This window comes from Triticum aestivum, chromosome 7D, assembly GCF_018294505.1.
Source record: "Triticum aestivum cultivar Chinese Spring chromosome 7D, IWGSC CS RefSeq v2.1, whole genome shotgun sequence".
Lineage (NCBI taxonomy): Eukaryota > Viridiplantae > Streptophyta > Magnoliopsida > Poales > Poaceae > Triticum > Triticum aestivum.
The window spans coordinates 16,875,244-16,892,243 of record NC_057814.1 but is presented as its reverse complement, the minus strand read 5'-3'; the positions used below and the strand labels follow the sequence as shown (position 1 = coordinate 16,892,243).

Here is a 17,000-nt window from a genome sequence, read left to right as displayed (position 1 = left end):
CCTCTTTCCTCGCCGGCGGTCAGGAGGACCGCATCTCCTTCGCCAGTGGCGGCGCCCGAGCCTTTGGTGGCGTTGGGGGAGGGGGGTATGGGGCAGGCGGTCCTGACTCCTTCCTCGCCGGTGGTCAGGAGGACCGCATCTCCTTCGCCTGTGGCGGCGCCCGCGCCTCTGGTGGCGTTGGGGGAGGGGGGTGTGGGGCAGGCGGCCCTGACTCCTCCTTCCTCGACGGCGGTCAGGAGGTCCGAGCCTCCTCCCAGCATACCCGTTGTTATGGGTCTCGGCTTGGGGCACCTGTCCGAGGGGCATGGGAGCCCGCAAGCGCCTCCTCCGGTTTCCTTGGTTGACCCTTCGCGGGTTTCAGCGCGAGGGGTTACTAGGGAAGAGGTTGTTGCTTTTGGCGGGATCCCGGACCCGGCCTCGGCGGGGAGGCGGATGAGTGCTCGCATTCAGGAGCTTCCGGAGGTTGATGACATGCAGCAGAGGTGCGCTATGAGGGCGGCCAAGCTTCATGATGCTGCGATCTCTACTGGTATGTCCGTCAACATATCTAATTCTTTATTGCATTTTTCTCCTGAGGAAATTATAAATAATGCAAACCAATTAGGAGTTTCACTTGGGGCTACAGATAGTGAGATTTCCATGTCGGTGAATGATTTGTTAGATTTGGAGGCGGAGCGTGCCTTAGAAACTATTCGTAATATTGCAGCGGTTAAACCCATGAATGACAATGAGATTAATGCATTAGGGGTTAGAGTGCTCGATAATATGTGTGTGGATCTAGCACCATCCAATCATGAGTCGGAGGACGATGATATGCCCTTAGAGAATGCAGTTGTTTGTTCCGCTGAGCCCGGTTATGAGGATCGGGAGTCAGGACTTAGTAAACCCAAGCGTAAGTGGAAACGGAAAATTTACCCCGCTTCTGCAGTTCGTAGGAGTGCTAGGATTCGGACGACTAAAAAATTTCATGATGAGTGATGAAAGGAATCTTTTGGAATAGCAGAGGTCTGAAAGACTTGGCTAAAAGAAGGTTTCTTGCTGAGGCTTCTCTGGAGCATCGTTTAGATTTTATTGCTCTATCGGAAACTGGTAGAGATAACTTTGCGCCCCAGTTCCTTTCCTCTCTTGCGGGTGGTGTTGATTTTGATTGGCATTGCCTCCCTCCGCGAGGAAGATCGGGTGGTATCTTGCTGGGTGTGAGATGCGATTCGCTTGAAGTCCGGAGTGTAGTGATGGGTGACTTCGCGGTTAAGTTCCGAGTCAGGTCTAAGGCTGATGGTTTCAACTGGGCATTGGTGGCGGTTTATGGTGCCGCACAGCCCGAGCTTAAACCGGAATTTTTGGCGGATCTTGTTCGGATTTGTGGGTCCGAACAGCTTCCAATCTTAGTTGGGGGTGATTTCAACATCATTAGGAGGAGAGAGGAGAAGAATAATGATAACTTTGACGGCAGGTGGTCGTTCATGTTCAATACTATTATTGAAAGCTTGGATCTGAGGGAGATAGAGCTTTCTGGTAGAAAGTTTACCTGGGCTAACTCTTTGCCCAACCCGACTTACGAGAAGCTTGATCGCGTTCTTGCGAGTGTGGAGTGGGAACAGAAGTTCCCGCTTGTGACGGTTCAAGCTCTTTCTCGGGGTTTTTCCGATCACACACCCCTGTTCGTTGACTCAGGGGAGCCGAACCACGTGGGAAACAAAAACACCTTTTCTTTTGAGATGGCCTGGTTCGAACGCGAAGGGTTCCTAGACCTGATCGCTAGTGAATGGGCGAAGGGTGTAGGTGGTAGGACCGCGGTTGAGCGTTGGCAAAATAAGATTAGGAGTTTGCGAAGCTTCTTACGGGGTTGGGCTAAGCACCTTAGTGGGGTATATAAGATTGAAAAGGACAGGCTCCTCTCTCTTATACAGAATCTGGACGTTAAGGCCGAATCCACGATTTTGATGCCTGCTGAGCTCCAGGTTAAAACTGATGCAGAGAAGAGGTTGAAAGAACTTCTCCGCGAAGAAGAATTGAAGTGGGCTTTGCGGGCCAAGGTTCGCAAAGTGGTCCAAGGGGACGCGAATACTCAATTCTTTCATCTGATTGCTAATGGTAAGCATAGAAAGAAGAGAATATTTCAACTTGAACAAGATGAGGGCACTATTGTAGGACAGGATAACCTTAAAACATATATAACCGAGTATTATAGGCAGTTATTTGGACCTCCGGAGGATAATTGTGTATCTCTCGATGAGTCCAGAACTGAGGATGTGCCTCAACTTTCGGCTGCTGAAAATGATATTCTGGTTGCCCCGTTTTCGGAGAAGGAGGTGTTTGATGCTATAGCACAGTTGAAAAATAATAAGGCTCCCGGACCGGATGGATTTCCGGCGGAGTTCTACAAGAAGTGCTGGCATATTATTAAGGGGGATTTGTCACCTATGTTTCATGATCTGTTCTCTGGACAGCTTCAATTATTTCACTTGAATTTTGGAACTATCACACTGCTTCCTAAGAAGACGGACGCTGTGAGAATTGAGCAGTTCAGGCCGATCTGCCTTCTCAATGTTAGTTTTAAAATATTCACCAAGGTCGGGACTAATAGGCTCACACAGATTGCGCATTCTGTGGTGCAGCACTCCCAAACTGCTTTCATGCCGGACCGAAACATCCTTGAAGGGGTGGTCGTCATTCATGAAACGCTCCATGAAATCCATTCCAAGAAGTTAGATGGTGTCATTTTTAAGGTGGATTTCGAGAAAGCGTATGATAAGGTTAAATGGCCATTTCTCCAACAGGCATTGCGAATGAAAGGTTTTGATGAAGTCTGGCGACGCCAGGTTGAATCATTTACGCAAAAAGGGTGTGTGGGAATTAAAGTGAATGACGATATCGGTCATTACTTCCAGACACATAAAGGCCTAAGACAAGGAGATCCAATGTCCCCTATCTTGTTTAACATTGTGGTTGATATGTTAGCAATCTTGATAGGAAGGGCTAAGGAGAATGGTCAAAGTGGGTGGCTTGGTACCTCATCTGGTTGATGGAGGTGTATCCATCCTTCAGTACGCTGATGATACAATCATCTTTATGGAGCATGACCTAGCCAAGACGAGAAATATGAAGCTGGTGTTATGCCTGTTCGAACAATTGACCGGGTTAAAGATTAACTTTCATAAGAGCGAGCTGTTCTGCTTTGGTAGAGCCAAAGACGAACAGGAGGCTTATCGGCAATTGTTTGGGTGCGACTTGGGGTTTTTACCTTTCTCGTATCTAGGTATTCCAATCCACCATAGAAAGCTGACCAATAGAGAATGGAAATGCATCGAAGACCGGTTTGAGAAGAAACTAAGTTGCTGGAAGGGCAAACTCATGTCATATGGTGGCCGGTTAATTCTGATTAATTCGGTGCTCACGAGTATGCCTATGTTTCTCTTATCGTTCTTTCAAGTCCCAGTTGGTGTTAGGAAAAGACTGGACTTTTATCGATCGCGTTTCTTTTGGCAAGGTGATGATCTCAAAAGAAAATACAGACTTGCAAAATGGGATATCATCTGTCGACCGAAAGACCAAGGGGGTCTTGGTATTGAGAATCTTGAAGTTAAGAACAAATGCCTTCTTAGCAAGTGGCTGTGGAAGCTTTCTTTTGAGACTGATGCCATGTGGGCCCAGATCCTTCGCGGCAAGTACCTACAGACAAAGTCCTTGTCCCAGGTCACAGTCAGGCCAACTGACTCGCCTTTCTGGAAAGGCCTGATGAAAGTCAAACAATCTCTGTTTAATAGGACAAAGGTTGTTATTGGCAACGGCGCTACTACGCGCTTCTGGGAGGATACTTGGCTCGGCGAGACACCCTTAGCCATTCAATATCCGTCTTTATATCGCATTGTTCAACGACGTGAGGTGTTCGTTGCTACGGTGTTTCAATCCACCCCCCTTAATATTCAGTTCAGACGGTCGTTAATGGGCAATCGTTGGGAAGATTGGCTTCGTTTAGTTCGGCGACTAATGGATGTCCAGCTTTCTCAACACCCCGATGAGTTACGCTGGAAACTGACTAAGTCTGGAGTATTCACGGTTAAATCAATGTATATTGATGTAATTAATTCGAGCTCCATTCCTACCTCCAAGCATGTTTGTGCTGTCAAAGTTCCTTTGAAAATAAAAGTGTTTATGTGGTTTGTCCATAAACAGGTTATTTTAACCAAGGATAATTTGATTAAGCGTAACTGGACAGGACCTACGAGGTGTAGCTTCTGTGATCGGGACGAGACGATCAAACATCTCTTTTTTGATTGCCCATTGGCCAGAGTACTTTGGCGGACGGTTCACATTGCTTTTAATATTACTCCACCGATTTCTGTCACTTCGTTATTTGGGACATGGCTCACTGGGATTGAGCCTGAATTAGCGAGACATATTCGTGTTGGAGTTTGCGCTTTGTTGTGGACTATCTGGACTTGCAGGAATGATTTGGTTTTTAACAGAACATCACGTGTTCACTTTTTGCAGGTTATTTTCCGAGCTACGGCCGTGATCCGTTCATGGTCGCTACTCACTCCGATGGAGGCCAGGGAGCGTTTGGTTACTGGATCTATCCGCTGGGAGATGGTAGCTCGGGATATCTTCAACCGGTTTGGATAATGGTCATGTAATAGGATAGGCAATTAGTTTCCCTATCTATCTTTAGCCAGCCGGTTCTGGCGTATTTATCTTGGCTAGTCTGTGTGTTTAGCCTCTTTTAGCTCTGTGTGAGCTGTCTTTTTATTACTTTTCAGTCCGAGACTTTGGAACCTTGTTGAACCTTTTATTTTAGTAATAAGATGGCCATATGCATCATTCTGATGCAGAGGCCGGGGAGATCCCCCTTTTCGAAAAAAAAAGCTACCCGTCGTCCACATTTGGACAACCAAGCCCCAATGTCCAAACCAAAAATGCTGGCTCATGAGCTCGTCCATGCACCAATTCGGAGCAATTGGAGGACGTCGGCAGGGAGGCGGCCGCGCCGGCGCTGGTCACGAAGGCTGTTGCGCCTGGACCGCCGCCTCATCAGGGCTGAACCTGTTGCTATTGTTTATTTCTTGTAAATTATATAGGGTGTTGCTAGTGCTGAACCTAAAATCATTTCGCGGCTGGTCTATTTTCTCCTTTGTATGTCTTGCAGATGAAAAAAATAAATGAGAACAACTCAGAAATGACCAACATAACATTTTTAGAAAATATAGCTGCTATAGGATACTATTAAAATATATGAGAGAGAATATAGACATCATGTATATAGACAGTCCGCTGGAAAACTTAGGTTGTCCAAACGAGAATCTTTTTACACCATTGTGTATATGTAGATATAGACTATCAAATTTAGACAAGCCACTAGAGATGCTCTAACATACTTACTACTTAGTAGGAGTAGATGCTTACCTACCTACCTTGGACCCAATTTTATGTTGCAAGTTAACTTATTGATTAATTGTTATATTATGCTCAAAGGAACTAGCTAACTAACTGAATATCATCATCATCTACTCTAGTTAGTTAGTTGCAGCCCACTGTCCAGTTTCTCTACTTCGCTACGTTATAAATCTTTACATTTTCTTTCTGCATCATAAGCAATGTATGTTTCTGCCTTATCGTCTATGTAACATAACAACAACAATCGCACAAATACGCAGCAGCGGCAGCCTTTATCCTGGGACTGTTAGCATTGAGCTCATTCTTCTAGCCCTGCCTGCAGTCTTAGGCCAGGCCATCGACCCCATGGCGCAACTCATGGAGACCGCGTATATCGGCAAATTAGGTTGGCATGCACCTCCTTTCCCTTTCTGCTGCTATATCCTCGCCGACTTCATTTCCTAAGTTTGTTCATCTCTGGTCCCATCCTTTATTTATCAGTAACTCTTCTCGTTGGAGATTCGGTCTTGTGTTCACTTCTGAGTAAAACATTGTGGCAGAAACTGTAACCACACCGCGATATACTCCATCATCAATGTCACTCATGTTCCAACGTTACGGTTGTGTACTAGTATGTCGTTGTGAGCCCCACGCAGTGCCTTCTACTCAATTGCTTCAACTTGTCTATGTGCTGGCCTGGCATTGCAGATTAACATATGTTACCCTGCATGGTTACTTGGACAACATATTCTTTTAAAGATGGAATCTACAGTTGCACATCGCAATATCATGTCAGTTTAACAGTAAAGTGCTAAAACCTTTATTTATCACCATAAGGCTGTTCTACTACAGTCTACAGTGAAATACTACAACATTCAGATTGGTATTAGCTCATATGGGAAGCTGTACGAATGCTACTGCCTACATTGTTAATGTATCCTGTAGACATCCCTGCTGCATTAGAGCAAGTTGTTGGTTATTCTCTGTCTCAATCTTGGCATTCTGTTCTGAAGGGGCTCTGGAGCTAGCGTCTGCTGGTATTGGTGTCGCTATTTTCAACATCCTATCCAAGATTTTCAACATCCCCTTGTTGAGGATAGCAACCTCATTTGTGGCTGAGGATATTTCCAAGAATGCTAGCAAGCATTATACTTCAGGTAACAGAACGATCATCTGATTGATGAATACATATTTAAGTTACTGTGCAACTCTGCTTGTTCAGACAATGGACCTTAAATTCTCTGCTTCCGTTGCAGGCAAACTGGAGATGCCATCTGTGTCTTCTGCTTTGGTTTTAGCTGCTGCTATTGGTACAATTGAAGCATTGGCATTGTTCCTCGGATCAGGATTGTTTCTTAAACTAATGGGCGTCTCACCTGTATGTATGTTTATACCATGATGATGATTGCCTCTTGTCATCTTTGAGTTTCTCTTTTTATGGAGTACTGTCTTTTCCTTCCCTCTTTTTTTTTGCGCATTATGGATCCTTAACTGGATTCAGAATAGTGCATTTCATCCACTTGTGCCTATTGGCAGAAAGCCTAAGTTTAGTTCTTGCACAGGTCTCTCCGATGTATGCTTCTGCGCGGCTCTTTCTTTCGCTGAGAGCCTTAGGAGCACCTGCAAATGTGATTATGTTAGCAGTACAGGGTATCTTTCGCGGATTCAAGGATACCAAGACTCCCGTACTTTTTATAGGTAATAGCTACCTCATCGTTTTCTTATTATTGGCATTGTGTTCTCACCAGTTGTGAGTGCAAAAGCTACCTTTTGATGCAGATAATGGCGGTGTCCCCCTAAGTTGATGATATTTTCCTCTTATATTACTGTCAAATATTTTGCAGTAACACACAAGTACTGCCGTTTTTGTGTTTATGTTCCACTTTCCAATGCCAAAGCCCATGAATAGTTTATCATTCACGCATTTGCACATTAATGCTGTTTGTAAGCAAGTCTCGTTTGAATTGGAAGCATTCCATACAGTTATCTGATGTAAAAAGTCTTCTTTCTTGCGGACTTACTGATTGTTTAAAACACCTGTAGGTTTGGGGAATCTTTCAGCTGTGGTCCTTCTTCCTCTACTTATATATGGTTTTAAGCTTGGTATAACAGGAGCCGCAATTTCTACAATCGCATCCCAGTAAGTTTTCTATTAGCACGGTGTAATCTGAGTTCAAGAGAATTATGGAAGCCAATTCGAGATATACCATCAAATGCCTCTCCCAGTTTGGTTCCTATATGTTGCTGAAATAATCAAAGGAAATAACACTTGCTGTTAAACATGCAACTTACTATGATATTATTGGCTGTTAGTAGACCTACTGATATTGTGACATGTAGTTTATTAGTTATATGATTATGCATGTCAGATTTAGTATCAATACTGTTGGGAACAAACATAGGATGGAGCAGTTAGAGCTGTTGGGAATCTCACTTGTTATATGGTTTACGATGTAGGTACATTATTGCCATTTTGCTTATGTGGTCTCTAAGTAAAAGAGCTGTTCTGCTTCCTCCAAAGATGGACCAGTTAGAGTTCGGTGGATATTTAAAATCTGGTGAATCTATGATCCTACTTGTTCATTGGTCAGTTGTGGACTCATGGTGTAGGCTACTGAAAAAGTTCTTCAGATATGTTTCTGTTGGCCTTCAGAGTATGGATGTTGTACATTCAGAGTGCAGTTTACAGCAATCTGAATTTTTTTCAGTGAATTCTGAGTTTTTCTTAGGCAAAACCTGCAGGCTATTTGGGTCCTTCTATAGAAGTTTGTCCTCCCGAAATTTCTGTTTATGGCTTCGTTTTTCATTTAGTTGGGCCCAGCTCTAGTCAAAGTGCATTCATGTTGGAATGTACACTTGAGCATTTCAAAAACACTTAATTGTTTTTGGATACCTGAAGTCCACATCCCATGCCCCGACATATGATATGTACATGAGCAGGCAATAACAGAAATCATTCTACACAAGTAGCTAATGGCACACAATACTGCTGACAATTCAAAGGAAAGAAGATATAGCCACTGATCTGGTATGTTTGTCAGATAAGAAGGCTAACTTGTTATTGATAAACCTCTCATACTGTATCTTCTCATGATACATTATCTAACCGCTGAGCAATGGGCAATCATAGATCTTTTTGTCCTTGTTACGCCGATATTATTTAGAGATTGCATCCGATCTTTGCTTGCACTAATGCACATGTGTTACTTTTCTCTGTTTTCTTTTTCTTCCCTTTGTTTCTCTGTTCACCTGTAGATTAATTTTACAATCTCTGTTTTCTTGAAATTGTTAGGTGGCATGCTATTGGGAAGAACCCTCTCAATTCTGTTAACTATGACCATTGGTACATCAATGGCTGCTCGACAAGGCCCAACAGCTATGGCTGCTCATCAGATTTGTTTGCAAGTATGGCTTGCTGTATCTCTGCTTGCAGACGCTTTAGCAGTTTCTGCCCAGGTATGTATTTTCAGTTATAGAAATCATCCCTACTGTTAGATCAGCTTCCTTTTGCAGCTATCGTTCTGTATCAAAAATTATACAGAACCTTACACGACATACTAGTAAATGCATCATCATAATTTGAACTATTAAACTTGTCATGATTTATCTGTTCCATAAGTGCAGGCTAACTTTGCTTGCATTTCTTAGGCTCTGATTGCAAGCTCTTATGCAATACTGGACTACACAAGAGTCCAGAAGGTTGCGATGTTTGCTCTGCAGGTGATACATGCTTCTCCTCTGCAATTTATTTGCATGGATACAGTTGGCCCATTTATATTCTTGGAGATGCAATTGCTGTCTCTTCTGTTGATAGAAAACACTAATTATTGTCCATTGCAGATAGGACTAGCTAGCGGGTTAGCTTTGGCAGTTGGCCTGTATATCTCATTTGGCAGCATAGCAAAGCTATTTACCAATGACCCTCAGATCCTAGCGGCTGTGAGCTCCTGTGCATTGGTATGCCTTCCTACTTTACCACTTAATTGTTACGTACACGGCACACCATATCTAGCCTTATTCTGAAAAAAAAACTTTTGCTTCAGTTTGTCTGTGCCAGTCAACCAGTTAATGCCTTGGCATTCATCTTTGATGGTCTCCATTATGGCATCTCAGATTTTAACTATGTCGCTCAAGCTACAGTATGGGGACCAGTTCCGATCAGCTTCATATATAGATGTTCTTTCTTCCTATTGGTCATCGATTTCTTGATTTTGTTTGGATTTCACAGATTGTGGTTGGGGTGATATCATCGTTGGTCTTGTTATATGCTCCACATGTGTTTGGTCTGGCCGGAGTTTGGGCTAGTTTGACAACACTCATGGGATTGCGCATGGCTGCAGGCATCCTGAGGTGATCAATTATGCTTCTTGTTTCTTGTTCCGTTACATTACACCTGTGCAAAGCCGTTACATTACACCTGTGCAAAGCATACATGTATATATTATACTGCAGCAATATGTTTACTTCTCCTGTAACTAAATATAGTGTGATGCTCTGTGCTCGTAGCCGTCATGCAACTGCTCTCTCTTATTTGTTTGTGTTTCTGTTAGTATATTGCTTTCAAATGCATTTAGTTCAACAATGACATCTAACTATAGTTGTTGTAGACTAGGAAGTGAACTTGCCACGTATGCTCCATTTTTTTGGAAGCTATATTAGCCTTTGGCTCAGGGTGGTTGCTATATTTTTGTTCTTGTGAAAGAATACGTGATGGCATAGTGGTGCCAACATGCATGTTGCTACAGAAAGTGTAAGTAAAGGTGAAGCAGTACACGCTAGCCAGATTCTAACTGAACTACACCAGAATTACTAGAAAATAGACAAGTCTCAAAGACCTAGGATGTTTTTTTGCTACTGCCTCTCATGTAGGTTGGAGGCTCCACCTGTCATGACGACTTCATTTGTGTGACGTTTTTGTATGGCATCTTGAAAAAGGGCTTATTTCAAAGCGCCTTGCATCTTTGGCTGTGATCCGTCAGATAGCATGCAAAGTATTTCATTGTTTCACCACGCTGTCTGATAAGACAAATTACTGTCATATTAATTGGGACCTGGGAGCACCCTAAATAATTCTCCATTTTCTTGAATATGGTTGGTACTTCCCTGCAAAAAAGAAAGAATACGAATGTTACTTGGTGGTCATGTCCTTTTCCATTGATGTGATGCTCTCATCTCACTACAAGCACTGGACAAATCTCAGGTTGCTATGGAAATCAGAACCTTGGTCATTTTTGCACGAGGAACCAAAAACCAAGGTTTGTTAAATATTATTAGCTCTTGTCTTTAATACAACATTATTTTTGCAAAAGCTGGACATGTATGTAGCTCCTCTTTGGTACAGTACTGGCTTGTTAGAATGCCAAACTGGGTTTTTTCTTCTTCATATCACATTATTGTTATGATGATCCGTGGGGGTGTAGTGTGTTTGAATGGAATATTGCAGTTGCGGGCGCAGCCAGTTGCATCATAAGAAAATTCATGGCGAGCCAGCGCAGGTGAGGTGGTAGAGAGAGCTGCATGGGCAGATGCAGTTGAGGAGGAATGAAGAAGCACAAGCTAAACCAACAAGGGGTCAAGCTGCTAAGCTAAGAGGATTGTGCGTGTGTGTATGTAAAGAAGAGGAGGATTATTTCATTTGATGTTGCCAGCATGCAGTTTATTCATTTATTTATTTTGTTCTAGTTATGACCATTTCTAATGATATGTATAGCATGGAAGAATTGTGAGTTGTAGTACTCCCTCTGTTCCTAAATATTTGTTTTTCTAGAGATTTCAACAAGTGACTACATACGGAGCAAAATGAGTGAATCTACACTCTAAAATGTGTCAACATACATTTGAAATATCTAAAAAGACAAATATTTAGAAACGGAGGGAGTATATGCTTACGTTGCGTCCTGGGTTTCAGAATATTACTGTAGTTGGTTGAGAAATCCAACTCGGTGCCTAGGCTCATCTGCTCCCGCTCAGAAAAAAATTCAAAACAAATAGTAGAAAAATTCAAAAAAATCTAATTTTTTTTGTGTGGTAGATAATTTGATGCGTGAGGTCCGATTCAAATATCAACTCATTTGGACATATGAGCAGCTCTCGGCAAAAAAGACAAATCGGAGCAGAACAGTGCGTAAACAGTAAACTTTTTTACAGACCCTGAAATTGTCTTTTTTGCCGAGAGCTGCTCGGATGTCCAAATGAGTTGCAATTTGGACCGAACCTCACGCATCAAATTATCTACCACCCAAAATTTTTTTGGAATTTTTTGAATTTTTCTACTTTTTGTTTTGAATTTTTTTCTGAGCGGGGTTGCAGATGAGCTCGGGAGCAGAAACTCCGCACTCTGGTTGGTTCCCCTATTCATCTCATTTCATTTCACAGAGAAGCTCCATATTGTCGTGTTTTTATGGTCGATTTATGCTACTGCATGCACGACTCAAAATGAGGAAAATGAAGAGTGCAAGCAGCGAGCAGACTGCCTCGTCTCTCCCTCCCTCCCTCCATTCCATCCATTCTCCCTGGTGATTCAGATTTGCAACGCCAAGCCGTGCCGGTGCACGTGATCTGATGTCTGGTTTCTTTGCCGGCCAAGCCATTTGAGGAATTCAAGAAGAATCTTAATATAGGATAGTTGAGATTAAAGAGTGGTGTTAGACTTAGAGATAAACTTCTATTGTAATCTCAACAAACTCTATTTCCTTCTCTCTCCCGTATCTATCTGGTAATCCTAGCGATCATTGTAACAAATGAATCCTAGCGATCGGTCAAAGCCACGACAGAGGTTGTTTCTACCCACAATGAATATAAACCACGCGGCTCTCTCACGAGAGAGTAGGAACGCTTCAACCTTGCATTGAAAACCATCTTTCTCAAAAAAACGTGAAATGTAATTTTGAACTAATTAGTAACTGTTTACTAGAATGAGGCAAATTATGCAGTTTTGGAAAGATGCTACAAGTGCGCTCATTTTTAATACACAAGTTTAACAAAGGACGCGACATGCCATCAGTCGGATAACGATCACTTGGTTTACACATCAAATTGTGATCCATCACTCGGTCTATCATCACTCGGGTTGCACAAAAGGCCAACGACTAGAGTCATCAATGGAGGTGTTACGTGAAGCGCGCCACTACACAATGAAGCCTGGCGTTACCGGCCATTCCCATGATGATTATGAGCGTGTGTTACCACTGTAGCGGCGGTACCGGCGCGTCGGCGACTCGTTCTGGCAGTGGCAATGCTCGTTCCGTTCCAATTATCTCGATGTAATTTTTACTAGCACATATGCCCGTGTGGTGCAACGACAGAAGTAATTGACATTGTCCACCAAAACATATATCAATGCGACACGACAACATCCGAACGATGCCACCATATGGCAGCAGGGATATACATGCTGAGGTTGAAATCTACTCCCTCCTTTGTTGTGGTTATCTCACGAAAGTATTAAAAAATAAATTATTAACGCAAGATCGGTGGACTCCAGAAGGATTAATCCATTAATTATAGGGTCTCCCCCTCACGGTAACAATCCCGAAATCTGGTCTTACTTACAAACCCGCTTAATTTATATTGACGCAACCATCCATGTAAATGCAACAATTTTATTTATTTAGAGCAAATCAACCATGTTAGCCCAAATCCATTTAATTCCTTCGCTCCCTCTGTTCCTTGATTCTTGAAGTGGCTTCACGATTTCCGCATAATTTTAAAATTATATAAATTGATGCATTCTCGTGCAAAGAGTCGAGGTGGGACTTTTTAATTAAATAATGAACCTATTTTTTAGCTGGTTAGGGCCTTTGGGGTCATGAGTTTCAATCCCAAAAAGCACAAATATTTTTCGCTACTCGTTCGTATGAAGAAAAAAAGGTGCAATGTAGACCCTCCTAACATATTTTATTTAACATATCTAGCCAATTCAAATGTAGTAAAACACACACACACACACACACACACACACACACACACACACACACACACACACACACACACATATATATATTCGCTACTCCTTAATTAGTCTGTAGAAAAAAAGTGCACTACAGACCCTTCTAACATACTCCGTCTCATGTTGTAGGATATTTTTTGACACTACACTAGTGTAAAAAATGTCTTATATTATCAGACGGAGGGAGTACTTTATTTAACATATATAGCCAATTTAAATGAGGCAGAAAACATTTAATATTCCATAGCAGTTAATTAGGTTAATTAAGATTATGCACTAATTTTTTAATATTAGTTAACCGGAAGGACTAACAGCGTGGTTGCAAAGTCATAGCATGATCATTTGAACATATTATCTGTAAATAACAAAGACCAGGGGCCTAAAAGGCTGAAAACAGAGTGAACTTGGCCTAATGCAGCTGAACGCAGAATACTAACCAGCGCCCAAGTGCGTGTGACTGTGAATACAGAAATTGGGCCGAAGCCCAACAGATAGAGAGAAAGGAGAGGGGCTTAATACCAAAACGTGCTTTATTTAAAAAACACCGGAGGGCTTTTTATAAAACGTACTATGGCGGACGGTGAAAGATGTACTATATAGATTATGTTTGAGGTGTTTTATACTTCTGGTGAATCTTTATAATAGATCTAATCTTTTTGTAAAAAAGAAATCCCCGTGAGTTCCACAAACATGATTTTTTTGGGGCGTTTAAGTCAGTACCCCGGACAACCCATGCTCACCTGCGGCCTGAGTGGCGGAAGAGCGCCAGCATGACAGAGTTTTTCTTAGACCCAGACAGGAGACAAAGAGAGATAGAAGAAAAAAGAGTAGATTAGTGAAACACGTCGACATGGTGTTTTTGTTTGCCTAAGTCAGCTTTTGATGAGTGGGGCCACCTGTCATAAATGTGATCAACACTGCCTAAGTCGCATATTAGTGTTCTTTTTAAATAATAAAATGCGAACCAGTGCTTTCTGCCATGAATTCATAGACTGATGGTACCACGTGACACATGTGATAAGCAATTCAAATAATTCAAAAAAAAAAATTCGTAGACTGATGGTTTATGCAAACCCAGCTTGTTCACCTTTTGCAATTAACTCAAACATGTCGAAGACACAACTCACTATCCTCCAATCTGAAGGCCCTCCAGGTCACCCAATTAGTGCACTTGCCGAGCTCTTATTTTTCTTGACTTGGCCAATCACTTCTGCAAGTTACAATTAATGTCAACGACGTGTGATCTTGACTCAGACCTGAGACTAGCCACAATGGGTAGTAACATAGACTAGTAACATGCATATGTTACTAGTCTATGTTACTATCTCTATAGTGAGGAGTAACATACATGTGGTAACATGCAACACTTCATTTATTAAGCTATAGACTCATCTTGCCTTGATATGTGTGATGTTACTCATACTACTAGTAACTAGCTATGTTACCATTCTCCTTTCTTTCTTCATTTATTGCTTGCAACATCATCTATTTTATCTAGATATGTGTGATGTTACTATCTATGTTACTCCCACTGTGAGTAGTCACATGCGGCCTTGTTGTTGCATCTTAATTAACTCGTGGCTTGCATTTAATGGCCAAGTTGATCATCTTTGATAATAGTAGGAGTATATCACGAGTACTAGTATACAATGCCATTTTTATATTAACCGTTGCACCGATAGGAAGGTGTAGATCGTGAGGTAGCACGATTTTTCATTAGGTGCCGGGTTACTTTACTTGAACACATGGATGTCGTAAGCAATAAGATAGCTAGAGTCGATGTAGTATTGTAAAGGGATAAGACTGTAGCAAGTGGGATCATGATAGAGTCTGTGCATTATTGGGCCTGAAAATTTATATATGACACTTCATACAAAGTCAGATCAAGGCGTAAATTATTTTAGCTATAGATATATGTGACACTTGAAGTAAAAAAGTAGTAAATCAACCCGTCCATCTCATTGCTGACAATTCAGGATTTAAATCAGATATTTTCTTTCCAGCTCCCGAAGAGGAAAAATACAACACCTGAAGATGTAAATTAGCATCTCCACCTGCAAGAGATGTAAAAACGGCGGCCACGTGTCAACTGCCCAACTGCCTTTAGTTTGCTTCTGCCTGCCCGACGGCTACCCAACTCCGCTGTCGGCAGTTCTGCCCAAAATCACCGCCGTTGCCACTGCCCGCCCGCCCACCTCAGATCCCAGCGCGACTCCGCCCGCCTGTCCCCAGCCGCCTGCCTTGCCAAAGTAGCGATGGTCGTCCCCTGCAGCCGCCGATTCGATTTAGGCTGCCACTTCGAATCGGAGATTCGCCGGAGGTCCGGCTGTTGTAATGGAATCGACGGGGCGGCTGTGGAAGAGCTGGGCTTTTTGCTAGCCTCGACTCACCACCGGAGCTAGGGGAAGCGCCCCATGCCGCCCGCTAACCTCAACCCCAGTCATTTTTGTTTAGCACAATGGTAGACATCATAACTCTCATCCGCAAAAAAAAGACATCGTCATAACTCAAACTCAGACCCCATAAAAACTGATATTTTTTGGGGGTCAAATCTGCATCTGTTTCGTACGGAAACCACGCCACCACCTCTGTCTACTACATCTTCTTAATTCCCCTAGCTAACTTCACTTGTCTAAACAGCACTTCCCCTCCTATATATATTTCATCCAGTCTTTGCGTGCACATGCAGGAAAGCTCGACATCTCAGCTTTACACTTTTCACATAACTTTCTTGAATGGTTCATATAATAAACACATTTCAATGCACAAAAACATCGGAGAACATGTATGACTAGGAGGCGTAGGGAAAGAAACAATACAGTATTTATATCTTCAGCATGTAGCGAGAACTATCATTTTGCTACAGTAGGGCTTTTTCCATACATGCATGCGTCTTACTCCCTCCGTTCCCAAATATAAGTTTTTCTAGGGATTCCAATAAGTGACTACATACAGAGCAAAATGAGTGAATCTACACTTTAAAATATGTCTACATACATCCTTATGTTGTAGTCCATTTAAAATGTCTAAAAGACTTATATTTAGGAACGGAGGGAGTATCAAACAAGAGGGCCTTCCACATCTTTATCCTTGTTATACATGACTAGCACATATGCCCGTGCATTGCAACAAGGAATATATGCATTTAAAGTTAGTGAGAATTATATGTGCAAGCGAAACCCTGTGTGCACGTGAAAAAGAAACATTTAGTTTCTCGGTTTCGCCGGGTGTGAAGTAATCAATCCGCTATTTTCCATCCATTGAACGAGGGCATTTAAGAGTTTTTTTACGTCATCGTACGCCAGAGAAGACCCATGAATTATTGAAGCTACTTTTTCCTTTCAACCGAGCAGATTAAAAGGTATGAAATATCTGAATATTGTAGGAAACATGTATTATTTTTTAAATCTTAAACATGTTTTTGAAAATTATGTACACTTTCAGAAAATCACGAACAAAATTTGAAAAAAGAACATCTTTTTAAATTCCCAAACATTTTTTGAAAACACCAATTTTTTTATAAAAATACGGACTTTATTTGATTTTTTGAACATTTTAAAAAACAGGAACATGTTTTGCAAATTCTTAACTTTTTTAAAATTTGTATCTTTTATACGTGAACATTATTTTGAATTTTTAAAATTTTACTAAACCAAGAATTTTTTTCGAATTTGGAGCA

At 42.0% G+C, this 17,000-nt stretch overlaps 1 protein-coding gene across 1 annotated transcript in view; it reads left to right on the top strand.

Moving 5' to 3' along the window:
• LOC123167888 (protein DETOXIFICATION 45, chloroplastic) overlaps nucleotides 1-11,069 on the top strand; it is a 15,820-nt gene extending 4,751 nt beyond the window's left edge. Inside the window, exons 2-13 of the mRNA XM_044585751.1 lie at nucleotides 5,655-5,779; nucleotides 6,387-6,530; nucleotides 6,630-6,751; nucleotides 6,936-7,071; nucleotides 7,417-7,513; nucleotides 7,831-8,027; nucleotides 8,666-8,829; nucleotides 9,022-9,093; nucleotides 9,214-9,330; nucleotides 9,417-9,512; nucleotides 9,602-9,723; nucleotides 10,574-11,069. Coding sequence (XP_044441686.1) covers nucleotides 5,655-5,779; nucleotides 6,387-6,530; nucleotides 6,630-6,751; nucleotides 6,936-7,071; nucleotides 7,417-7,513; nucleotides 7,831-8,027; nucleotides 8,666-8,829; nucleotides 9,022-9,093; nucleotides 9,214-9,330; nucleotides 9,417-9,512; nucleotides 9,602-9,723; nucleotides 10,574-10,637 — 1,456 coding nt within the window. The 3' untranslated portion in view covers nucleotides 10,638-11,069. The remainder of the gene's footprint in view (nucleotides 1-5,654; nucleotides 5,780-6,386; nucleotides 6,531-6,629; nucleotides 6,752-6,935; nucleotides 7,072-7,416; nucleotides 7,514-7,830; nucleotides 8,028-8,665; nucleotides 8,830-9,021; nucleotides 9,094-9,213; nucleotides 9,331-9,416; nucleotides 9,513-9,601; nucleotides 9,724-10,573) is intronic.
• The last annotated feature ends 5,931 nt before the right edge of the window (nucleotides 11,070-17,000 follow it).